The 24,413-nt window shown below is 52.7% G+C and overlaps 10 protein-coding genes across 10 annotated transcripts; 3 read left to right on the top strand and 7 right to left on the bottom strand.

Moving 5' to 3' along the window:
- Positions 1–685: 685 nt before the first annotated feature.
- On the top strand, positions 686–5,387 carry J4E86_010439 (uncharacterized protein; the record flags this gene model as incomplete). The annotated part of the gene is made up of 4 exons (XM_051450938.1): positions 686–867; positions 1,024–1,105; positions 1,154–1,468; positions 1,515–5,387. 4 exons carry the CDS (start codon positions 686–688, stop codon positions 5,385–5,387), a joined length of 4,452 nt encoding a protein of 1,483 aa, XP_051297835.1.
- A 1,865-nt stretch (positions 5,388–7,252) lies between these two features.
- On the bottom strand, positions 7,253–7,867 carry J4E86_010438 (uncharacterized protein; the record flags this gene model as incomplete). Its single annotated transcript, XM_051450937.1, has 1 exon — positions 7,253–7,867. One exon carries the CDS (start codon positions 7,865–7,867, stop codon positions 7,253–7,255), a length of 615 nt encoding a protein of 204 aa, XP_051297834.1.
- Positions 7,868–8,541: 674 nt separating this feature from the next.
- On the top strand, positions 8,542–9,709 carry J4E86_010437 (uncharacterized protein; the record flags this gene model as incomplete). The annotated part of the gene is made up of 2 exons (XM_051450936.1): positions 8,542–8,836; positions 8,889–9,709. The coding sequence occupies 2 exons, from the start codon at positions 8,542–8,544 to the stop codon at positions 9,707–9,709; spliced, it is 1,116 nt and encodes a 371-aa protein (XP_051297833.1).
- A 223-nt stretch (positions 9,710–9,932) lies between these two features.
- Positions 9,933–10,991, bottom strand: J4E86_010436 (uncharacterized protein; the record flags this gene model as incomplete). Its single annotated transcript, XM_051450935.1, has 1 exon — positions 9,933–10,991. One exon carries the CDS (start codon positions 10,989–10,991, stop codon positions 9,933–9,935), a length of 1,059 nt encoding a protein of 352 aa, XP_051297832.1.
- Positions 10,992–11,496: 505 nt separating this feature from the next.
- On the top strand, positions 11,497–13,046 carry J4E86_010435 (uncharacterized protein; the record flags this gene model as incomplete). The annotated part of the gene is made up of 3 exons (XM_051450934.1): positions 11,497–11,810; positions 11,864–12,635; positions 12,687–13,046. 3 exons carry the CDS (start codon positions 11,497–11,499, stop codon positions 13,044–13,046), a joined length of 1,446 nt encoding a protein of 481 aa, XP_051297831.1.
- A 969-nt stretch (positions 13,047–14,015) lies between these two features.
- On the bottom strand, positions 14,016–14,983 carry J4E86_010434 (uncharacterized protein; the record flags this gene model as incomplete). Its single annotated transcript, XM_051450933.1, has 2 exons — positions 14,016–14,357; positions 14,408–14,983. 2 exons carry the CDS (start codon positions 14,981–14,983, stop codon positions 14,016–14,018), a joined length of 918 nt encoding a protein of 305 aa, XP_051297830.1.
- Positions 14,984–15,734: 751 nt separating this feature from the next.
- Positions 15,735–16,952, bottom strand: J4E86_010433 (uncharacterized protein; the record flags this gene model as incomplete). Its single annotated transcript, XM_051450932.1, has 1 exon — positions 15,735–16,952. One exon carries the CDS (start codon positions 16,950–16,952, stop codon positions 15,735–15,737), a length of 1,218 nt encoding a protein of 405 aa, XP_051297829.1.
- A 401-nt stretch (positions 16,953–17,353) lies between these two features.
- Positions 17,354–18,349, bottom strand: J4E86_010432 (uncharacterized protein; the record flags this gene model as incomplete). The annotated part of the gene is made up of 2 exons (XM_051450931.1): positions 17,354–17,647; positions 17,696–18,349. 2 exons carry the CDS (start codon positions 18,347–18,349, stop codon positions 17,354–17,356), a joined length of 948 nt encoding a protein of 315 aa, XP_051297828.1.
- Positions 18,350–18,818: 469 nt separating this feature from the next.
- Positions 18,819–20,504, bottom strand: J4E86_010431 (uncharacterized protein; the record flags this gene model as incomplete). The annotated part of the gene is made up of 1 exon (XM_051450930.1): positions 18,819–20,504. One exon carries the CDS (start codon positions 20,502–20,504, stop codon positions 18,819–18,821), a length of 1,686 nt encoding a protein of 561 aa, XP_051297827.1.
- Positions 20,505–22,470: 1,966 nt separating this feature from the next.
- On the bottom strand, positions 22,471–24,035 carry J4E86_010430 (uncharacterized protein; the record flags this gene model as incomplete). The annotated part of the gene is made up of 3 exons (XM_051450929.1): positions 22,471–23,426; positions 23,478–23,927; positions 23,987–24,035. The coding sequence occupies 3 exons, from the start codon at positions 24,033–24,035 to the stop codon at positions 22,471–22,473; spliced, it is 1,455 nt and encodes a 484-aa protein (XP_051297826.1).
- Positions 24,036–24,413: the final 378 nt, after the last annotated feature.

Below are 24,413 nucleotides of genomic sequence, written 5' to 3'. Positions count from 1 at the left end.
CATGTCTTGCAATATACCCCATACGACGTCACGCCGCCCACGACTGCATTGCAACGACGCTGGTACAAAAGTTCATGGCTGTTTAGTGGAGGAAGTAATTGGATAGGGAACGGATTGCCTATGTTTGGGACTGTTCTTGCTGAAAGGCGTTGTATAAAACCTGGGGGGTAGCTGGTCTTTCAAGAAGTGGATGGAGATGGGTGACCGTCAGTATTGCGGAGGCGAGGCGGTCAAACCCACGTAGAGGTAAATACGGGGAGAAAAGACATGTAAGTATCGCATGTCGATAGTTACGCATTTCGGATATGTTAGATATCAATCAAGATATCGAATCTACTAGCTTCTGAAGGCTAAGCGTGATGTTATGAGTGAATTGAGGTGTTGATGTTGCAAGCAAGGGTGAAAGTGGAAGCGGCGACTCGGGCACCAGCCACACGTCGTGTGCCAAGGCGCTAGGACCGCGTCACAGGCCCGGGCTCTGAGCTCATCCGTGGCTCTCTTGTTCGCGACACGGATGGGCCTTTGATGCTTTCTCGCAGCGCCCGCCAGTCGCACTCAACCCGACTCGGCCACCAGCGCAACCGACCCGACTACCGATCTCTCGCCGCACCCGGAACCTCACTGTCGCATTCGCCATTGACCCTGGCTGATCGCGCACTAACACCCTCGTGACAGAGTCGCGACTATGGCGACACCGCGAGGTGGGAGAGGCGCCAGCGGAGGCGATCGAGGACGCGGTCCCAAAGGCGGCAACAACTCGAATGCGAATCGCGCACGCGGCAGGAACAATGCGCAGAACGAAGAGCGACCGGCGCAAGGTCTATACAAAGGCGGGCAGGGACGCCAGAAGAACGACTCCGGCAATTCGTAAGTCGACATACTCCCTCTGACGTTGGCACAGGGCGCGGGCGGACCGAGGGCGCCATCACCAGGATGCATACTACACCACCGCCGTCGTTGCGATCTATACTAGACGAGGGCCTCCATGGCCGCTCGCGGCCTATTCTAACTAAATACCTATAGGAACGCTTCCACTTCGAATCCGTTCGGCGGGAATTCTGCGCCATCCTTTGCACCCCACGAATACCAGAAGCGACTGCAACACGTAAGGACTACATACATCGTGTCTTTTAGTCAATACTGACAGGCACAGATCAAAGCGGAGCGCCCCAAGATCCGCGAGAAGTTCGTCCGCGATGGTCTCATGAACCCTGAAGGCCAGATGCGCCTGATCGACTCCGTCAAGCTGTACGGTCTTTGCCAGGAAATGTGCCCGGAATACGAGCGCGTGCGTCGCATAGTCGAACTCGACGTCAAGGCCCCCGAATGCACACCCGAGACCCAACACCTACCCTCCCGTAGCCAGCGCATCGCAGATGAGTCGCGCATGGTCAAGGCATACGCGCGGTCAGCGGCAGGCATGGACGTAGAGCTGGTCTCAGAGATTCGGTCGCCAGCCACCTGCTTGGTAAGTTAGCGGAACTCTCTACATGATCGTGATTTAATATCCGCAGAAAACCCTCAAGTACCTGTACGGCCGCCTAGACGAAGACGATTTCCAGTTCCTCCACTCATGGCTTTGGGATCGCACACGAGCCGTTCGAAAGGACCTCCGCACACAACGTATCGAGAACAGGGCCGACATCGCGGTACTACTCACCTCGCTCGAGTACAGCGCCCGCTTCTACATGTTGTCGGCTCATCACATGGCGCGGAGTACCAAGGACGATTACTCGCATCAACAAGATGTCGAGCAGCTGAATCAGACCCTCATCTCACTGAAGGAGCGATACGCCGACAATCGACGCGCCAACATCATATCAGAGTGCGAAGCCGAGTTCTGGGCATATCGCCTCATCCTGGCTCCCATCTACGCCAACACCCAGCTCGAGAACGAACTCCATCGTCTACCTAGCGATTTACGGAACAACCCACGGGTCCAAACCGCTCTCGAGATCTTCCGCCTCCTCAAGTCCATCCTCATTCACAGGAATTACGACAACTGGGTACAATGCCAGTCGAATTGGAAGCGGTTTTGGGAGTTGATCAAGTCGCCCCGGGTATCATATCTCATGGCATGTGCGGCCGCTATATCCTTCAACAGGGTCCGTCACGTTGCACTGGATGTAGTCTGGCGTTGCTACCGAGTCGGTCTCTACAGGCATCAGGTTTCCGTCGAATTCTGGACAACCGACAGGCTGAGAGAAGTACTCGGCATGGACACTGAAGACGAGGCCGTCGAGTTTTGCGAGGCGCACGGTTTTGTCTTCGAATTCAACGAGCAAGGACAGCGCTTCATGGATATCAAACAGAAGCATTACGACAGGAAAGCGAATGTCCTCGCCAAAGCCGATATCAAGCCTCAGTTCTTCTCCGCAACTATCGTCGAGGCCAAGCGATGTGGTCGTCCCTTGTCGACTGTCATCGCAGGCATGACTGTACAGGAAGCCAGGAAGGGCGGGCTGTCTGCCACGCAAGCTCAACAAATGGAAGACCAGACGTCGTTGTTCATTCCAGAGACCACCAGTGTCTTCAAACAGCAACCTTCCGACGCAACACCATCTGCTGGTGGCTTCGGCTTCAACGCGACCGCATCTCCCTTTCAGCCGAATGGCAATTCCACGACAACTCCAAATCCATTCGCGAAAGCCGTCCAGCCTGGCCTATTCGATCCTTCCAAGAACAGCATTCAGTTTGGACAGCCGGCGGACGCGAAGGCCAATCCATTCCTGCGCAAGGACACCAACTCATTCCAGTCGACACCGACTGCACCATCATCAAACCCTTTCCTAAAGAACAGCACTGCGCAACCGGAATCTACGACGCCACAGACTGCCGCAAATCCCTTCTTGAAGTTCAACAATGCTGCGAAGGCCGAGCCAACCACTACACCGACTCCCGCGAATCCTTTCCTGAAGAACAACACCGCGCAGCCTCAGTCTACAACAACCCAAGCTCCAGCGAACCTCTTCAACCCAATAGTTTCGAAAACACCTTCTCAGGTGAAAGCTGAAGCTGAATTCCAGAAAGGATTCCATTGGGGAGAAGAGCCTCCGGCTACGACTACACCCAAAGCAGCTTCTGCTTTCAACTTTACTGGATCTTCGTTCAATGCTACACCCTCGCAAGAAACCCCACAACAGTCCTTCACCCCATCAGGAACACCGCCTCCGACGGATACTTCTCCACACGAAGATGAAGCACAGAAGGCAGAGCAGGTGAAGAAGGAGGCAGCTGAGAAGCAACGGAAACTGGACGAAGCACGCCGACGTGTACAGGAAGCCCAACGAGCAAAGCAAGCGAAGGAAGCAGAGCAGAAGCGTGAGGCCGAGGCTGCGGAAGCTGCGGCTGCGCGACAGCGGCAAGAACAGGCTGATCGAGAGCGCAAGGCACGCGAGCAGCAAGAAGAGTTGGCTCGACAGGCGAGATTCCGTCAAGTACAAGAGGAGGAAGCACGGCAAACACGGATACGAGAGAAGGACTCGGCATTGCATGCGCTCACGGCGGATGTTATGTTTCACCCCCAGGAGGGATTGCTGATGCAATTTGTCGAAAACGCTGCTATGAATTTAGCAAAGGAAGCTGCAATCACTGTAGAGATGGAGAGGAGAGTGGCGATGGTAGATCAGAAGCATCAGAGATATCTAGATGAGTTGAAGCGGGCAGGCTTGGCCAAGATGATGTTGGCGGTGCAAAAGAAGAAGAAATTACAAAAGGCACGAGAGAGGAGGAGGCGACTGAAAGAGCAGCGAGCAAAGGCGGAGGCCGGACCAGACGAACAACCGGCAGACGCGCCTGCACCGGTACAGCCGGCAACATCGAACGGTAAGATGACAGTAGTACCACCAGAGGGGCGATCGGTGTCTCAGCAACCTTCGAATTCTCGGCGCGCCAAGCGAACGCAACAGCGACACCAGGCTCAGAGCTCGGACACGAATGGTGTGAACGTTGCCAAATCGGTGCCGGTCAACAACCCATCTCCTGAGTCTACCTTTGACAAGAGCACAAGCAACGCCAGCACATCAATCACCGCATACTCCCAGGCATATCAGCAAGCCGTTGCGAATGCGCCAGTAGACCGGACCGAGACGGACTGGTTCAGGTTGCGCGCTATGGGCATCGATCCGAGCAAGCACCGGAAGCGCAGCTTCGACTTTGGTTCATCAGACGAAGAGAAGCCCAAGCTCATCGAGCCCAAGCGACCCAAGTTGTCACCAGCGTCGCCTGCACCGGAGCAACATGAGCAGTCAGCACCGAGAACTATGCTCGAAGAACAGCGCGCTCGTGCTGATGCCATCAAGGAGTCCTTTAGGCAGTCAACATCCACTACATCACCGTCTCACTCCTTCAACGGCGCAATGTCGTTTAGCGGACGGTCTTCATTTAACGATTCCACGAACGATCTGATTGCAAGGGCGCGACGGACGCTGGCAGATTCAAGAGCTGAGATGCCGCCTCCTTCTTTCACCCCAGGCAAGTCGTATCGATCAGGATCATTTGATGCAAAAGCAAGCCAGCTCATCGCACGGGCTAGGGGTCTTGCATCTCCCGCGGCCACTTCATCAAATGTCCAACACGACTGGAGTCGCAGCGTGCCCAACCTTGGACTCTCGGCATCTCAGAGCCGACAGTCCACATACGGCACATCGACATACGGCAGCACCCTCCGCACTAGCACATCCACCAAGAACCGTCCAGCATACTGGGAACGTACAAGTCGCTTCGTACCACGCCATCTCTACGGCCAAGGCGCGGAAGCCGTACGCGCATACCGAATCGAACAGGGTCTCAGCAAATCACCCGCTAGCACCCGACCCGCCAGCACAGAGCCACTGGATATCTCGTCACCAATACCCACACAGCTTTCTTTCGTCCAGCAGACTTCTTCTCAACCGGCGAGCTACAAGCAAGACCAGTTCACTAGCGATTTTGCATTGATGAACGGCGCACACGTCATCGATGTCGATGCTCAGGATGAGCACGCCATCATGACCGACAACGAAGAGGACGTCCAGTCTTATGACCACTTTGGCACTACATCGTCTTATCCCGAAGCCCAGTTTACTCCCTCCGAAGCCCAACCCTTCCAGCAACAGCAAGAGCAGCAGGAAGAGTACTACGACCGCGACCAAGACGCAGACTCTGAGATGCAGGACGGCGACGACGAAGAATTGCTCGATTACGACGAAGACTCCGATCTCGATGAGGAAGACGAGATTGAAGAAGATGAGGATGCAGAGTCCTTCGACGAAGAAGACGAGGACGAAGACGAAGATGAAGACGATGGTAGTGAGAACGGCAGTGACGAAGGCGGCGGTGCAGCAGACCCCGGTGCAAACGGCAAACCAGGTGCAACGGAAGACGATGCCATTGAACTCTCGGATTAGTCGTCTGATGCTTCCGTCCCCGCATCCTGGCCTTGCCTTCACTATTGAACTGCGCGTCACACAAACGAACAGGAGGAACGAAGTCAGAAATATTGGAGGAAGGGGTTGTATCATATAAAGATTTTGTATGCATAGCGAGGGCGTTTCTTGGGTTTTTATCTGCTTCAAACACGAAAGTACTGCATAGCATGGTGTGGAAATGGATTGGGTTGGATTGGACTGCACTGGGTATGGTGTCATGATACCCAATGGGCGTATGTATGGTATGGGTGGTGGAGAATAAGGAAATGCAGAAAGTTGGAAAGCACCGTATGGTGTGTGAGATGTACAAAACATGTGTTATGATGTGTTTGATTGCGCTTTGTTTTGTGGCTTTGGATGTGATGATTCAATGGAGGGTGCGTGATGTGTTGGTGATGTGTGTTGGTTTTGGTTGCGGTCGTTGTTCTGGGGCTTGGTTGGGGGTTTTGTGTATATTCTACTCGTTGTAGGATGGATCTGCGGATTGTTGTGATGGCAGTGCAGGTAGGCGTTCTTCTTCGAATCTTTACAATTCGCCCGGGGCTACACTTGCGCCGGACCGTTCCTGTAAAGAGATGTCCTCTTCATCGTACATGAAACACCTCCTCTGATCCGCCCCGAGCCTTGTGTAACTGCACTGCTTCGCCGTCCATAATGCCATGCACGTATGCCGCACCAAGTAGCCAATAACCGTCGCTTTTCTTTCGCAGGATGAAAGGCTTTCTTCCTCCTCTTAGGACTACAACGACATCTCCGGGTTGCATGCAACGAGGTCCTATACCCACGCGCCCAGCCCCGGTAACGAAGAAACGGCGGTCAATACAATAGTCAATGCGAGAAGCGTTGTACATCGACTTTATCTCTTCCAGATCAAAGCTTCTTCTCACCCTGACGCCATCTGAGGCTCTATCATTTTCGTTTAACGCCAAGCTCTTGAGATAATCTAGAAGGTCCTGCACATTACTCGACTGTGCGAGCCTTCCATCCCAGGTCTCGCCACTCACAAGAGTAAAAGCCGTGGCTAGATAGAGCTCTTCCGGACTCGCGACGTTGCAATAGCGCAAGACTATTCCCTTGACAGAGATCAGCCACTGATGGAACTCTTCGTTACTCTCCCAGGTACTTCTCCGGCACGGGGTGGTCGTTTGATATACTTCATCAACCACTATTCCTTGGAGAAGTAGCACTTCTTCGCCAAGAGAAACATCATCAAGTAAAGACGGCGCCTTAAGACCACCACTAGCATTAAAACGATTAGGTAGAACTGGAGCGTCCCAAGCTCCTCGTTGCACATCTGCGCGAATGACCCAGGTCGGAAACGATTGGCAATCGTCTAAGTCGTCGAAGTGGTGATTGATCAGGTGAAAAGCGTCCAAATCGCCGCATTGACACAAAGAATACCGTGTAGCATCTCGCAATACGCTAGAAAGCGATTTTGCATAGTCAACCTCAAGTAATGCCGCTTGACTGTTTTCTAGGGAGGTGTCTTTGTCCAGTAAGCCCAGAATCGCAAAGATGCTATCTTTTGGCTCCGTCTTTTCGAATTGTCGAATGGCCACGAACATGTTGGTTATATATTTGCGCCTCGAAGGAAAACGACGGTCGGGGTAGAGGATCTCGAACATCATCGACGCACAGCGTAGGCCAACGCCATTGAGAAGACCATCAGGAATGAATCGATATCTGTACATGAGCCATATTGCAGCTCGTACTGTATCGAGAAGATCGAAAGCATAAGTGCCCCAATGGCAGGTATTGGATGATGCAAGGACCACTTCTTGGAGCACCCACAGACGTCTATAATCACTGATTTTAGCTTGACGTAGGATAGTTGGCGTGCAGTCTTACCTGAACCAGTGGTGACTGAAAAGAGCTTCGAGAGCTTCAAAGTCAACACTCGCGCTGAACGGTTCATTTGAGCTAACCCAGGCGCACGTTTCATTGCGGATGATTTCCAACACTTGGTTGAAGTCTGCAGTTGCGATACGCATGTCGTTCATAACGTCTTGGAGAGCCTTCATGGCTCTCTCAGCCATATCGACGTCATCTTCCCCGAGGTAAATGAGGTTGTGCTTCGCGGCACTGTAAACGGTCGCCATAAAGGCTACTTGGGCGCTGCGTTCTGTCGTCGATGACTGATCGATACATATGGCATCAATCCAGAGTACTCGCGGTCGGTCATTAAGTCGCATGCGTTTGATAGCGGCCTCTGAGCTTGCTGGCACGCGTATCCGATGTCCGTTGAGCCTCATGATAGACCGAGCTCGAGGAGGCCCCCAGCAGTATGAGATAGTCTCATAGACTGGCACAGGATTGTCGAGAAGCGAGATGCGTTTCATCGTACACTTGACGATGCCGCGGCCGCGGCTAGGCGCGACTTCCAGGACGCGTATCTCTCCGTGCGATAATGGGAGAGCTTCGTATGGCGACTGGGACCTGAAAGTAGCGTTCTTCGACATGGTTGCCCCCATTGTGTCGTTGGTATGACCACACGCTCATGGTAAGGTGCACGAAATGTTGGGGCGAGAATGTAGGCTGAGAGGTAGCAGGTTTTCTTGAGCCGACCGATCAGGCTGAAGATGAATTGCTCGGATGACACCCTGACCTGGAGGCTGAAGTTCTTGGCTTCTTCCTACCAATCGCGCAACATCTCCAACCAGTCCAGTGACAGCGGGGCAAGCCACAACAAGCAGTTGTCAGCTCATGACGCTCCATGAAATTCAATCCAGCTCCGTTTAGGGCAGCCGTAGGCATTCCCGTTGCGATGGCCGAGGCCTTTCAGGGTTGATCTTCGACGAGACGCGACTGGCACTACCTGGCCCTGGAGGCACCCGTGGACGACGGTCGACCAAAGACGCTAGTCCGTGGATGGCCTAGTCAATTGCGGGGCATCTTCGGGACCCGCTGCCATCAGCCACTGTTACCATACCACGGCTGGACACGTCTTAGTGCTCTTTTGAAAACGTCTTGCCCTCCAGATAGATCACGTACTATGGCTACACGACTTTGGATATGGCTCTTCACGACCTGGGCGTTCGCTGCTGCAGCGGCCACCACGACGAGGCTGAAGTACATCATGTATCTGACAGGGTAAAGCCAAAGCCTGCGAGTACGACATGAAACGACATCGCTGATGGTTATTAGGCAACACAACGTGGTGCCGGAGCGGGATCTGGTGTCAAACATTACTGATGTGGCCCTCGCCTTCATGCGATCTGATACCTTCAACAACCCAGAGCAAGATGAATGGCCGCTCTTTACCACTATTGAAGACGTTCGGCCCAAGTTTGCTGATGGCACGATCATCCAAGTTGCGATTGGCGGATGGGGTGACACAGATGGCTTCTCGGCAGCGGCCAGAACAGAGGAAAGCCGGAAGCTATTCGCTAGCAACGTCAAAGCCATGCTCGACGCGACCGGTGCTGACGGTGCGTTGCATCCTATGGTCTCCGCCGCGGATGTAGATGCTGATCAGAACAGGCATCGACATGGATTGGGAATACCCAGGCGGCAACGGCGAAGACTACAAAACACCTGGCCATCTCAACTCCAATAAAGCTTGGGAGATAGTTGCTTACCCCAAGCTACTAGCGGAAATCCGCTCAGCAGTAGGGCCTGATAAGACCATCTCAGCAGCCGTTCCCGGTCTACCACGCGACATGCTAGCCTTCACACCTTCCACGATCCCCGCCATCATGGAATCAGTCGATTACCTGAGCATTATGACATACGACATGTTCAACCGTCGCGATAACGTAACGAAGCACCACACTGGCATTCAGAACTCGCTCGAAGTCATCGATGCATACCTCGACGCCGGCGTACCGCCTGAGAAGGCGAACTTGGGACTGGCATTCTACATCAAATGGTACAAGACCGCTGCGAATGCGACATGCAGTATCAACCCCATCGGCTGCGCGACAGAACTTATGGAAGACCCCGTTACAGGCGCCGACCTGGGTAAAGCTGGCGCATTCTCATGGCACGATTCCGTTCCCGAAGAACTGTCCGCATCATATGAGCGTGCGATGGAGAAGGGCGTGTATGATGATGTTGGCGGTGGACAGTACTACTGGGATGCTGATGAGAACTTGTTCTGGACCTGGGATACGCCTGAGGCTATTAAGCGAAAGATGCAGATCATCATGAAGGATAAGGGGCTTGGTGGTGTGTTCGCATGGGGATTGGGAGAAGATGCACCAAAGTTCGAGCATTTGAAGGCAAGTAATGAGGCGGTGGCGGCGTTGGACGGATGCAAGAAAGGGCGCAGAGAGACGTCTGGTGAGAGAAGTGAGCTTTAGTTATCGATGGAGGATGCGTGCAGAATTGTGGGAATTCCTCAGATTGCGCTAGCTTGTGATAGGATTAGCTCCAGCTTTCGGCGAAACCTCGGGCGGGAAACGTAATAGCCGGCCTTCGCCGCTGCCATCCTAACTTCGAAGTGACGATACCTCAACACACTATAGTACAATGTGACCTCCTTCCAAACAGTATCACCCTATCAACCTCTCAAATTCAATCACCCTACCTCCTTCGTGATCGGCCCCAAGAAGCTTGCCGCCAACCGTGCCCATCCATCTCCTCAACCACGTCGCCATCGCTTCCTGCCGTAATATCCTCCAGCTTGCGCTTCCTGATGGTTAACGAGGAATAGCCTGCTTGCTCGTTTCCGTGTACTTGGGATCTGCTATTTGCCACAATGATACTGTCGTTGGCATCCCCGATGACGCTGTCGACTTCTTCTGCAACGCTGGCGGCGTCGTCTCCGAAGACGCTGTCGATGGTGTCTGGTATCTCTTCTAGAACGAGGACTGCGGGTTGGTGCGTGGCGCTTGGGATATCTGGCTGCTCTTGGATGTCTTCATCGGGAAGCATGATATCCTCTTCGTCTTCGCTGTCTGGAACTTCGAAGTCATGGGAAACTCCAGTTATCTTTGCAAGAGCCTCACGACCTATCGGAAGTCTCACGATGAGTGATGGTTTTATGGCTGTCGCTGTGCTGGGCGTCGGCTCATGCTGTATTTTGCTCATCCATTCCAGGGTAATGTTGATATAATCCAGGGCGGCAATCATACAGGCGTCAAATCGACGCCATCGGATGGCACAGTTGCTCAACCCTGCTATCAGCGCGTAGTAGGCGATGACTGCGCAAATCATACCGCGCCCATCCTTGACACCTTCGTCTGTTTCTTGATGTAGGAGACAGAACGGTGATTTGAGATGATTCGCTTTTCGCAATAACGACGAAGCAGATCGCGGATATAGTTGAGCCGTTTCCGCGCCGTTCGAATGAACCTGCACCTCGTCGCGAAACACGATCGATGGCTCACTTCCATTGCTATCGAGGAGTATGTACGCCCACACGGGAACTGTTATACCATCACTCTGCTTTCGGTCCCCGAGTGAGGCTTTCAAAGCTTTGCGTCCCTGTAGAATTGCCTGGTCGAATGTGGGTGTGGCAGGAGAGAGCACTTCCTCTATGACTGTGAACAAGCCGCGGCGCACTAGCGTGGCGTTCAGTCTGTTGATGCAGCGTTGCCATCGTAGGGGCAGTGTCGCTTGAGTCTCCTTTGCAGTTGTCATTGGCAGGCGATGCAGTACTATTGTTGAACTTTGAGATCTGGGAAGGCGAGAGCAAATGCAAAATCAGAGCCGACTGAACGCTAGTGGTATAATCGACGCACAGATCAGGCCTACAAATTCCGTAGGAGATGGGTCGTCATACATGTAACTAGAAGACCTCACAGCGCTGATGCGCTGACTGCGACATGCTCAACGGTGTGTGTGGTAATGGAAAGCTCCCAGGTACTCAGGTACTGATAGAGTATGTTCGCAGAGTTGCACCAGCATGAACTGTACCCAGGAGGTACTCAATGTCGTCTACAGAAACAAAAGCTCAAATCAAATACAGCGAATACCTCCCGGGTACCTCATGGCTGGGCCACGCCTTCTCCATCGAAAGCGCGCTAGAGCCACGCTAACCCCATTCATACAATGCAAACGCCGCGATCAACACAAAACAAGACGCGACAACCAACTCAGCTACCTTACACCGAAAGCACCTGCTTCAATCTCAGCACTGGTCCAAATGACTCTGCAGAACCAAGTAGGTGCAGCCGATACGGCCCTTGCCGCAACCCAAGCCCGTGTCCCACTTCTTCATCATCTCCCTGTCGCCAAGGTTCGGCTTGCTGCATTCGATGACCACAAGAGTGAGCGTCCGAATAAGATGCCGTTTCGTATGTTCTTCGGTACCATCAAGGACGGGAAGGATAAAGATTGCGAGGTGTGGATTCTGCTACAGAACGATCACCCCGATGGCCGCTCCCCCGATCAACGCTTCAACATCTTCGACCGTCTCAACAAGCTCCGGGGGGCTATGAGCGCGGAGGAAGCGGTGAAGTTAGTCATTCCTGCTGTATGAGCTAATGTAGAACACGTACTGACCTCTTCAGGCACACTCATGCGGCAGCTGCGTTCAAATGCTTCAAGAAAGCGGGCGTTATCGACCCGGATCAGCTACGCGCTGTGATCAAGTACTACTTCATCTTCAAGGGAGTTAATAAACCAGTGCCATGGATAGTCGGTGATTACTTCATCAATTCGCTGACTGCGGCATGCAAGGTGGCTGGAGAATACGCTGTAAAGTTGGCTGCGAACAGTGAGAAGGAGAAGTCACGCGCCTCCACTGCGCAAAACGCGTACGGTATCAAGCCCTCTGTCTCCAAGCCTAGGCCAGAAGCAGATGGCTCGGTGGTGAGGACGCGCGTTTCGTCCGCTCAGAACGTGGACGGTGCCAGGCGTTCGGTCTCTCAGTCTGGATCAAGAGCGGGCTCGGTGGTGAAGGTGAACGGCCAGCCTGCAGTGGTCAGCCCCCCCGTCAAACTGGCCAAGGCTAGACGCACTCCGCAGCCTACCCCTCAGCGCGCTCCTACGGTCTCTATGATTCCCGCAGTACCAAAAGAACCGAGCTTGTTTATCCCCGAAGGCGAGACTCTCAAAAGGGCTCGCACCATGACCCCGGACCTACCCAGGAAGCGAGTGACTACGAGCACACCACCACCGCTATCGACTCCTCCGGTGGCTACAGCACAGCCCTCTTCTACCGCAATCGTCAACAAAGCCCAAGGTTTCCTCATCCACTCGGACCCTGTTGAGGTAGACAACAGCGACGCCATGGACACTTCGCGTACCTCATCAACACGCCGGGAGTCTGCAGAGGCACTTGTAAGTTTCACCTGATCATCTAGATACCCTTGTAGACTAACAGGCTGCCAGACCGAGAAGAGCCCCAACTCGCAATCATCCATTGACTTCCCCGACTTCGCCGACGCCTATCGTAACGCACTCGACAAGAAGAGCAGGTGCAAGGAAAACATTATGATCAACCAGGAGAAGCTAGGGGATGTGCGCGATGAGATCAAAGCTCTTGAGACTCAGCTAGCCGACATGCAGGTGGAGGGTCGGGAGCTGAAGGAAGAGAACCGGCGCATTGGAGTCGAAATGAAGCATCTTCGGTCGTCACTCACCCCGAAGGAGCGCGAAATCTTCATCCTTGGAGGTGAGATCGTGAAGAGAGCGTCGAGGTGGGCGAAGAAAGGTGCAAATTCTGAGACCGACAGCAGGGAGGAAGACTAGTTTACGCTGTGCTTAGTACGGCGTTGATAGCTTGGACGGTGACGTTCTTGATACCGTGATAGCAGCGGCAGTAGCAGGACGATGACTGATCGTATGACGTTTGCAGACTACGGAGACTCTAGGAGTTGCTGTAATCACGTAGCTATCGTATTGTATTCCACACGGTAGTGTGTTTCAAAACTGTCCTACATCATTCATGCGTCCAATCTACAGCGCCACAACGCTCGCGTTCCATCTTCAAGCTCCTCCTCCAGCTCCTGACACCAGGCTTCCAAAGGTCTGGACTAGTAGGTCTGCTTGGTGTCTGAAGCGCAGATCTTGGCTTCGCGTCGCTGAGTGTTGCCAGACAGCTCATCTGCATGCTTACTCCGCAACTTCGCCTTTCGCTATTCGATGCTTGTCAATCATCAGGAGTATATGGGCATTGTGACGCCTCAATGACGTCTAAGGAAGAATTTGTTGATAGCGCGATGCTCCGACCTATTCGATAGTTGGTCCTCGTCATGGAGCGAGTTTCGCACTGCCGGTCGGTGCAGGCTTTCGTTTCGGCAGCGAGGGTGGTGGTGTGTAATGACGAGGACAGGCGTGTGGTCGAGTAGTTTTATACGCGTTGCTTCCCGTGACTCGCATGAGTGCGCAATGTGATAGTTTGGCTGCCGTCCACTAGTACTGCGATGTTACGTAGCGACGTGCCAGCCACGACGTCCGCAACCCAAATGATACCCACGCGACGAGATTTGCGCGAATAGACGAAGTCCCGAAGTAAAGTCTGAGAGAACTGGTGGCCGGTATTGCGATGTTCTTCGCGCCTGGGTACCAATCGCAGAGGGTTGGAGTTCCTATCTGGCAACTTGTCGTCGTAGGCTGGCTTGCGTGACTACTCGTAGAGCGACGCATCCACTTCCATCCAAATGCTTCGTTCCAGAAGATGGCAGTACGTCGACATCAGGCCATGAATCGGCTTTGAGCTCAATCGCGTCTCGCAATCTTTCTTGCGGTGTCGCGGGCACCCAGCTCGTAGGCCTCTTCTCTCGACAACACACTCCAATGTCGGTCCTTCGCGACCTTGGCTTGATGTCTCTCAGCGATGAGCAACTCTACAGCTTCCGCCTCTATATTGATTTGTTTCTCAATCTCTGACCTCTTCCGCTTCAGGTCCTCTATTCGGTTATTATGGCGCTTTAGGTTGGTGCAGGCGGTCTCCTCCCGGTCTTGAAGATCAAAGTAGCGGTCGATTCGATCGATTGGGTCCATTGGGTCGAGTGGTTCGATCAATGTAGCACCACTAAATCTTCGTAATTCATCATCGCGCTGCATGCTGTTAGGTGACGTTTATTACAGCGGATTCTTTCGTAACATACCTTCGCGTCGTAGTCGGTAGTGCTGCATGGTGAGGGTAGCTGATGGACTGATATCGTTGACTTTGAGCGGGCTCTTTGACTTGAAACGACCTCTAAAGGTTGTTGAAGTTCAACCAGGGCTTCTGGTGATTGTTCTCGACCAAGATATTCGGGGACACGAACTCGTAATTTGACGATCTTGGATGGAGCCTCATTACCGAGCATGGCTCTGAGTAGTCGGTTTTGTTCAAACGTGAGTTTCGGTTGGTATCTCTTCGTCAACTTTTTTCTCGCGAAATAGTATGTGGCCAAGGCCTCCAGCTTCTCCGGGGTTGTGGCAAGCTTGAACCAGGCACAGGGTTTCGCTTCCTCTAGAGCCTCTTCAACGGTGATGACTTGAGGCTTGGCGTCACCCTCGGGGTAGTAGATCTGCCAGATAAGGGACGTCGTAGCTTTGTCTAAGTAAATCCAGACATCGGCTTTCTCTCCTGTTCCACGGATCTCGCCATATAGCAGCGCTGTCTTCACAGTATTTGGTATCTCGTTTTGTCTCATCCAATTGAGATCATTGAATGAGAAGCCGTCGGAAGAGTCCATAGTTTGTTTGTTGGGTTGCGAAGGGCTATGCGGGCTCTGAATAAGTACGGGAAGCGTGTGGGAGGGTTAGAGTATAATGTTGTCTTGATATCAGAGCTTCGATTACAATAAGATATATTGAAAAGTACAAGATAAAAATCGTGTCAATCGTTGTTCAGACCGCTTTTTACTCGGCGCGCTGTGGGTCGTTCACAGGGTTCGGGTATGCGTGACGTGGTTGGCGTGAACGCAATTCCACGTGGGCCACAGATATCAATAAGACCCAGGTTTACGAAGCGGGTTGAGGTGGTAATCGCTCGCGAGGGCAGGACGCGACGCGAATTTACGTTGGGGAGCCAAGAGTTTTACCGTTGGCGCATTTACTGATTACGTCATGCGTCATCGAACTTGCGGGGGCCACTAGCTGATTCAGGACTCCTGAAACTCAATTCACAGCTCCTTCAGTTTCTCCCCCTTTCCATCGACATATTGCCAATTAATTTGAATCAAAGCAGTGAGAGTGTTGTAGACAGTCCATCTGTTACCAGTTCTACTTCTGTACACACGATCAATTCGTCTCTACTGGTAACTTGAGCTACCTGGGTATCCTCCTCGGGCCACGTCCATCTGCAGCTAGTCATCCCTTGCTCCTCCCAGGTCATGCGAAAAGAACGCAGGATCTAACCCCGCCATATCTCTAACCAACCATCAAACAAGCAATTATCAGCACCTCCAAGCAGTGCGTTGGGGATAGGTTCGTGCCTTCCGGAGACTACTCCCGCCGTTGACGCTTAGTTTCCATCCTCCGTCCAGCTTCAAACCCAAAGTCCAGATGCTCATCTTTATCTAGCTGAATCTGCAGCTGCTTCTTCTCCGCTCGCACGCGATCTTTCTCTTCTTTTAAGTCGCCCTTTCGGTTGCAGATCGTGTTGATGTCCGCTTGTAGCCCCGCTACTTGGTCCGCAATACGTACACGCTCCGTCTCCATGTCGCTGATCCTACTATCAAGATCTTCTTCCCGGGCTTTGAGCGCAATGTATTGATCCATCATCGTCTCGCGGTCGATGTCGTTCGGGCGCGCGCCGTCGGCTGGTTGTACTTGATCTGCTTCGTTGTTGTTACTAACGGAAAGGTCTCGCATCTCTTCATCTTCAGGGCGCTCGTGAAGGGAAGGCTGAACCGACGCGAGGAACGGGGAAGGTGGTCGGGAATAGGATGAGAAGTTGCTAGATCCCTCGCGAGGAGCGCTGCGCTTATCTGTCTCAGGCCGAGGGTCGAGATTTGAGCCCGAACTGTGCCGGCGCTTGCGAGTGTCCATACTTCTCATGCTCTTGGGACGGGATGGCGCGCGCGACACCGGTCTTGATGGCGCTAATGAAGCTGCATACGAAGGTTCTCGTGGGTCTTGGAATTGCGAAAGAACGCTCTGATCGCGACCTCCAGTAGGCATGACCGACGAACGCCGGCTTGCTGCCTTGTTGGCTTGCGTCTCGTTGTATATGGCTTTGTAATGCTGACACACGCGCATAAGGGCCTCTTTGAACGGGCCAGACGACACCGGATGCTGCAGTTGCATATCGATACCTCTACGGATAAAGAAGTACTTCGCGATAGCTGCGACCGCATCGTAGTCTTTCGCATGCTTGAAAGGCGCTGAAGCCAATGCGACGTTCTGGACTGAACCCGGACGCACGCCCGCCTCATGGCCTTTGGCGCCTTCGATGGTCTGGAAGGTTATCATCCGGTAGTCGTGGTGGCTCTTCTTCTTGTTGTGGTAGTTGAGGGTCCAGTAGATCCAGAGCGAGCCTTTGCTCTCCATCATGTCGCCATAGAGGAGTCGCTCGGGCGCTGCTTCGGCGATCTCGTTCTGCGGCTCGAAAGTGGCGCGCTTGTAGGGGAGAAAGTTGAGGAGAGGCGCGTCGTCCCCAAGGTCGCGCTTGAGTTTGGCGTAGGAAGGGCTGTCGTCAGGTTGGGGTGATGGAGCGAACATAGTGGTGAGAGTCGCAATGTCTTTGATGGGTTTGCACGCTTGGGTGTGGTAAAGCTGAGCGTGCGGATGCAGATGCGGTGCCTACTGCAATGGTTAAACGAGGCAGTCATATACTCAGCGAGGTGCGCTAATTACGAGAGTGTATTAGTTGCTTCTGGATCATTCACTACCTGATAATTGTCCATTGCTGTTGAATCATTGGAAGGTAGGTCAACGGCATAACGAGGAGTCTCTGTTCTGTCCAATCCTGGCCTACGGCTGAAATCGGTACCTCGGAAGTATACAGTACATTTACAAGTTATACAAGTAAGACACTAAGTAGCCTCCAGGGTAGGCTATGTTGCCCAATTGTTCAAGGTGTGACTGACAATACAGGACGTCGATACCTTCATCAAGCGACTCTAACCGAGCTTTCGGCGCTTCTCCTCTCGCTCCATCTCCCCGCCCAACTTGAATGCATCCACGGCACTCATGCCCTTCAGCACTTGATCCCGGCGAGCATGAATCTTGGCCTCTTTTTCTGCATTGGCGCGACGCCGCTGTTCCAACTGCTGCTGTTCCCCTTCGATCTCTTGGCGCGCGACATCCAACTCCATTTGCTCGATTTCCAGCGCTTTGTTGGCACTCTGGAGCTTCAGTTCGTCTTCGCGGACCGCGAGAAGGGCATCGAGTTGCTGGAAGTTGTCATTGAGAGTCTGATGAAGTTAGTTTTGGCCACGAACGAAAAGGACCGGCCTACTTACTGGAGCGGGAGAGGTCTCGGGTGTGATCGTCGAGCTCGGTTCTACGGGCTGCTGAGTAGGCTCGGAGAGGTCTTCTGGGAAATCGCTGAGGACACTGTCATCGTCCTCCACAAGTGTCACTGATGGTGAGCGCATGTGTGCCGACATCTCGTTCGCTTCCTCTTTGAACTCGTTACAAACAACCCTCATACTGTCGATTAGAGTCCGGTTGACCGGTATGGTTATCTCCAACTCGGTGCTTCCTGTCTTGGCCTCCCTTGCAACAAGGGCCTCCAGGTAGTAGTACTTCGCCAGCGCTACGTGCTTTCCTCTCGCTGCCTTCTTGGGGTTGCAGAATGCGACGACGAGTGCGGAGACCGTGGTGCTGATGTTGCTATCGTCATGCTTTACAAAAGCACCCGTATCGGGATGGATGGAGTGGAACTGAACTTCAGCATGCCGTCCTTCCTTGGTCGGTGGGTAAAGAAGCACCCAGACGTCTTGTTGCTTCTTGCTGCGCTTGTCGATAATATAGCCGAACAGAATCTTGAAGGAGATGGCGCGTGGATCATAACACTGTGGGGATGTGACTATTTGGTCGTAAGGCGCGTGGTCGAGCAAGCTAGCCCCGATTACCGTGTAGAGCAGGGTTAGGTTGATCTTAGCGACAGACATCTTTGGCGTGGTCACCGAATACGAGGTGTCGTCTTTGACGAGATCGGTTTGGGTCTGTAGAGCCAGGGGACTACAACCGGTGTGGCAATTGTGTGGGTCGTAGGCGGAAGTACGTGTATACTGCAACAAGAGTTAGTCACGGTCGTTGTTTTGATGGACGCGTTCTGTTTACGTGACGTGGACTGCCTATCTAGGTAGCAAACGCTCGACTCAGACGCGCTAAGGTGCAAAGACGCGGTGAAGACGAGATAAGGACAACGGGAAATTGGTACGAAACACGTGTTACACTGCTAGTATCTTGTTACACACCTCATATCAAATTAAATACAGCGTGATGTCCAAGAAGCCAAAGACCATGCCCACAGCACCTGCTCTCTCGCCACCCTGACAAGCAACGTCTTGTGCAAGCCCAGTCATCCTCCTTCAAATCGACTCAAAGACTCCTCTTCCCATACGAATACAGTTGTCACTACAACAATCTCAAAACCCTCGACTTGTTGCTATCGTTAGCACCATTCTCCTCGTCCTTCCAGCGCATCATCTCCTCGTCTTCAAACCGGTTCTCCTTCTCTTCACGGCGCTTCGCTTCTACCATCTCCGCCTTCACACTTGTTTGAAGCTGTCGAAGTTTCTTCAGTTGGATATAGTGATCACCGATGTCATTAAGTGTCTTTTCGATGCGAGAATCGATAACCTTCTTTTGACGCTGAAGCAGGGAAGGCGACACGATCCGATCGAAAGTCGAGCTGGAGCGGCGGCTGGCGATTGGGTTACGAGACCGCTCTGCTTTCCTCGATGTGCGGCGCTCACGACGATCTTTGTCTACACCCGGAAGAGAAGCAGTCGCAGTACGGAACGCTCTCCACTCTACATCGTGCCGATGGTTATCAGGGAGTGGCTCTGTCATCGCGAGGTGCGTCAAGCTCGCGCACTCTTCATCGGGCTTTGAGGCGTATTGATCCGAGAACGAGTAAATGGAGTTGTCTGTACCACTAAACAAGCTGCCCTGGTCGCGGTTCGAAAAATGGTCCATGTTTTTGTAAACAGAGTACACCGAGCTTTGCGGCGACGATCCTCGCAGCGGCCAGTCGATTTCATCCGATATGGATTCGTTGGTCTTCAACTCCCGCCTTTTTCCTGATCGTGCCTTGGTAGGTAGAGCATTCGGATGCAGTTTTAGCTCTTCAGTCATTGTTTTCAACCACGAGGAGATGGCATTGCGCGGAGGAGTCGAGCTGCGAACTGAAACTTCTTCGTGCGGACTACGGGGACGTGATAGGGCTGATCGATCGTTGCGGAAGAAGGCAGTGATAGGTTTGCGCCCTCGTTGAGCTGAAATATGCAAAGATGTCTCGGCTGCGAAGCCTGACATTCGAGAAGCTTGATTCTTGTGTCTCAACCGCAGCAGACTGGAAGACTCATCGTCTGCATTGCTATTGTCGCTCTTGCCAGGGTTAGATTCGGACGCATCGATGCTGACCTGCGGAAACTGCTGGACCTTTGCTACACCCAGCTCTTTCTCATAACCTGGGGGACGCCGTCGATCAAACTTGGTGGGATATCGTGGAGGCGGCTCCTCGTGGTATGTATATCCCTCAGTGGAATGCGTCGGTGTCCGAAGATCTGGTACATAATGTAGGCATAAGCTGGTCAGGTGCTGGACGAAGGACCTGTTCAATGGGATGAAGTCATGGTGAAAGTTCTCCACTCCCGCCTCCACCGCCAACAGGAAGTAGTACTTAACCACGGCATACAGTTCGTCTTTCGTTGCAGCTTGTTTGAAGGGAAGTTTGGTTGCGACCCTCTGCTCAAATATGGCCTCATACCATGTGACTTCCACAACGTTATGTCCTCCATGTACTCCATGTCCGTGTCTTTCATCGACCTCCATGATGAACTTGGGGCCGATTGAGGAATTCGCATTCGGACTGAGGTACGCATACACAGGGTTGCCCCACTTCTTTAGAGACCTTTCAGTGTAGGTTCCAAGTAGCAAGCGCAGATTTGCTATAGACGATGGCTTGCTATGTCTTGAGAAATCGATGTCGCTCAAACCGGGAAGCTTTGCAAGGAGAGCGGCCGAAATGTGCTTTCGGAGTGCAGCGATTACACCAGGACCTGCAGGGATAGTCTCGAAGTGATTGACAGAGTCCATGTCAGGTAAAGAAGTTTCCTTGGACAAAGGTGTAAATTCCTCATCCGATTGCGAGTCTCCGTCCTTTCGTATGAAGCAAGTGTCTTGTCGAACTTGATGAGCTATGCGATGCGAACGAAGAACTGGCCTATAGCCCACGTCCTCGTCAGGATATATGAGGTGATCGAGAGACACATCGCCGGCGCCCGGTGGGCGATCAGAGTGGCGATTGTCGAAATCTCCATTCTGACGTTTGTTGTAGTCGGAGCTGGTTGCATGCAGAGGCTTCCGACGTATTGGTCTGACTGGCTCGGAGCCAGAACTGCTGGCTATCTCTGGAAGTCGTCCTGGTGTGCTGGAAGGAGACATCGAGGCTGGAACGCGTATGCGCAGTGATACGGACGAATTTGATTTGCTGTAATCTGCAGAAATTTGGTGGAGGGGCGTCTGGTTTGGGGTTCGAGATAAGATATCGCCAGTAGCAATGACGTTGTAGTTTCGCCGTCAAGGATGGGCTGGAGGGTACGAGCTGAGAAGGAGGCTTCTGGGCCTAATAACCGTTGAAGAGATTTCCTTATGGCTTCCGGGAAGAGGTGTAAGGATAACAGCGAACAGTCAGGCTTAGTATCGGGGTGTGCGACAGGTTTCTGGCGAGTCGGAAACGCTGTTGACTTTACGTTATCAGCTTGACTTACAACACGAGAGAGAAAGAGGGTTTATATAAGGAACGAAGAGTCTAAGCCAAGTGCGAAAGACGCCTTCATTGAGCTGGAAACGGCGAGAGTCGCCACACAGAAATCCCTTCGTTTCCACTTTCGGGTCGCACCCCAAGTCTCGAGTGCGGGGGAGAAGCCCTACAAGGTCCGTGTTACTCATACTAGACTGAACCCCACGGGTGCCTAGAGCTGCGTCAAAAAGCTCACGCGAACTTGCAATGCAATGCTAGTCCGCGTCTCGCGGAGTATTCTCGACACTGCTGCCATGAGTCACAAGTTAATCAGGACCTTTGATGACGTGGTTAATCCGGAGGTGTCGAAGACAATAAAATGGAAAGAAGATCCGTACTTCGAATTGGGAACGCGAGAGACCATACTGTGAAGAGTGCAAGTTCCAAAAAGCTCGTCATTCGATGCAGCGTTGTGCACACGCAGGATACCTGGGTGAAAAGAGCTTCCATCGTGTGCGTCTCCTGGGACAAGGTACGCTTCACGTTTTCCTTAAAGATGGAGATTCTTCCATACCCTTGAAGGACATATTAGACCTCCGCTGAGACAGCGAGTGTTTGCAGACCAGTGTCTTTCCGTAGGAACGCTCGCAGTATCCAAGCGTTTAGTGCGTGCTGTGACGACAACCTTAGCTTCTAGGAATAACTCTTTCAAGGAGCAAATTCGACTTGAGGTCTCTCTTCTGCTCATGTGTAATGAGCCTTCATATCGTGTAGTTCTCAACAGCCCATGTCGTGATTTCGCCATGGTACTGATCTATTTGATAAACGCTCAAATGACTAGGATGGCGAAGAGTAACCGGTGTTGCGCGGCGACATGGAAACACACCTCGAGCTGTTGGAGGAGAGTAAGAAGCCCCGCATAGCGACGATTGAATGCAGAGTGTGAGTTTCGTTGGGGGCTGGGGAAGGTCCATCCCTGGATTAGATCAGTCCCCTGGCACGTGGACCTCCTGAAATCGATGACGCGCAGCGCCTTTCCTTTTACGCACTAGCTCGTTCCGGCTGCTTTCCGCCGTCCGGAATCGACATCCTGCCTGCGCCAACCCGATTGTTATTGTTCCTTTCATGAGGCACTAGCTCATACATTCCGTCTGTACACATCGCAATGGCAATTTCGGAAGGTTATAGATCGTATATCTGGTAATAAGTCGCTATAGACGCCGCGTACGTATCACATATTCACCTTCCAACAACGCCTCCTGCAGCTTCCCTCTGAAACCCCTTCTACCCAAAGCATGCACCGGCCGCACCGAACCGCAATCAGACGACTGCAATCTCCGCATGAAGCTTCTCGTCCTTTTCCATAGCCGCCGATGCCGCTGCCGGATCTTGCAATGCATGCGGTACCAATTGATCGCCAAACAGCTCGTCCATCTGCTCCAAGGTCTTGCCTTTGGTCTCTGGATAGAAGAACCAATAGCACAAGAAAGCAACAATGTTGAAGCAGAAGAAGACGTAAAAGTACTTGAACTCAATCGTGCTGAGTGCTTGGGGAGAGAACTGGGCGAAGATGAGATTCACAACCCAGTTTGTAAAAGTCGTGATGGCGTTGCCAAGGGCGCGGCATTCAATGGGGAAAATCTCTGCAGGGTAAACCCACGAGATGATACCAAGAGGTGTGTAAAAGAAGGAGAAGAGAAAGTTCATGGCCACCATACTGCGCAGCTGCGCACCATTGTTGGGGTCGAAGTATTGCCCTTGTACTGCGTTGACGAGAAGAGCAGCCGCCAGGCCCGCTGCCGATATGAGAAGGGGCTTGATACGTCCAAACTTGTCGACTAGCGCCAGTCCGATGGTACACCACACGATCGACAGAGCACCGCTGATACCAATGATCATGAGCGACTCTTGTGTCGATATCCCCAGGATCTCGTAGATGCGCGGGCCGTAGTAGTTGATAACGTTGATACCGGAAAGCGGACCAAATGCTTGCACACCACAACCCAGCAAGAGACGCTTGCGCCAGGAGGTTTTCGTAATGATCGAGAGCCAACTGATATTGCCCAGAGCGCGGTCTGCGATGATGACATCACGGATTTCGCGGAACTCTAGATCGATTGTCTCAGCGTCATGGCCCCTTCGGAGCTTGTTGAGCGAGGCCATGGCATCTTCATGTCGATCTTTCTCCATGAGCCAACGAGGAGACTCCTGCAGGAAGAAAATGCCAGCAAGCAAGACGAGACCAGGTACATTCTGGAATGCGAGAGGAAAGCGCCCTGAGACATGTTAGCAGGAAAAGACAGCGACTCATGTCTAGGTCGACTTACATGAGAACTGAGTGCTGTTGAAGGAGCAGCCATATCCGAGCCATTGAGCGACGAAGAATCCCCAGCTCAGCATCCACTGCAGCAAACCAGAGAGAGTGCCACGATACTTTGCCTCGGACAGCTCACCAGCGTACATAGGGATGGTCGAAGTGAGCTGACCTACTGCGACTCCGCCGATGAAGCGACCGATGATGAGCATAGCCATGTTCACAGCCCCTGCTTGAAGAGAACTACCCAGAATGGAGATGACCGCTCCTACGAAGATAGTCCAGCGACGGCCTAGCACATCCGCGAACAACATGTTGAAGATGGTCCCGGCGATGGCACCACCTTGAAAGGCGGACACAATACCACCGACAACATCGTCCGAAGGGTCGTTAAAGTACTCTTTGAAGGTAGGAAGGGCGATGGTCGAGGTGATGATACCAGAGTCATATCCGAAAAGGAAACCTGTAGATGAATCAGTACACAGCTTGTGGACTCGTGCGCTTGCCAGGTGGGAATCCTACCTCCAGTCGCCAGAAAGATTGCGCTAAAGACCGTGACAGCGACTCCCATCTTGAGCGATGATGTGAGATAGTGTGTGGGGAAGTGGATCTATCGCCATGCGACACCACGGCTTATGTATCAACGGACTGTGGTTCCATTTCGCGTCCCTTGTTACCCCGGACTCTACTGCCCCGAAGTCAGCATTGGCTGACACGCGCATGTGTCCATGCACGGATCATGGAGACTGTACAAGGGGCCTAGAATGCTTGTCACGCTCTACTGCCGTCGCCAAAGCTCGGGCTAGATGGAACAACAGCATAGATCTCGCAAGATTTCCTAGCTAACACATGATGCTGCCCTCTACGTGATTTCATCAGCACTTCGAATTCCAAAGCTTGCAACTACTATCATAAGGTACGATACCTTTGTTGAGCTTTTGCTACGATG

Source organism: Alternaria arbusti (assembly GCF_024043155.1).
Source record: "Alternaria arbusti strain BMP 1465 chromosome Unknown scaffold_22, whole genome shotgun sequence".
Lineage (NCBI taxonomy): Eukaryota > Fungi > Ascomycota > Dothideomycetes > Pleosporales > Pleosporaceae > Alternaria > Alternaria arbusti.
Note: the sequence above shows the minus strand (reverse complement) of the source record. Positions and strands in the feature narration are given on the sequence as shown.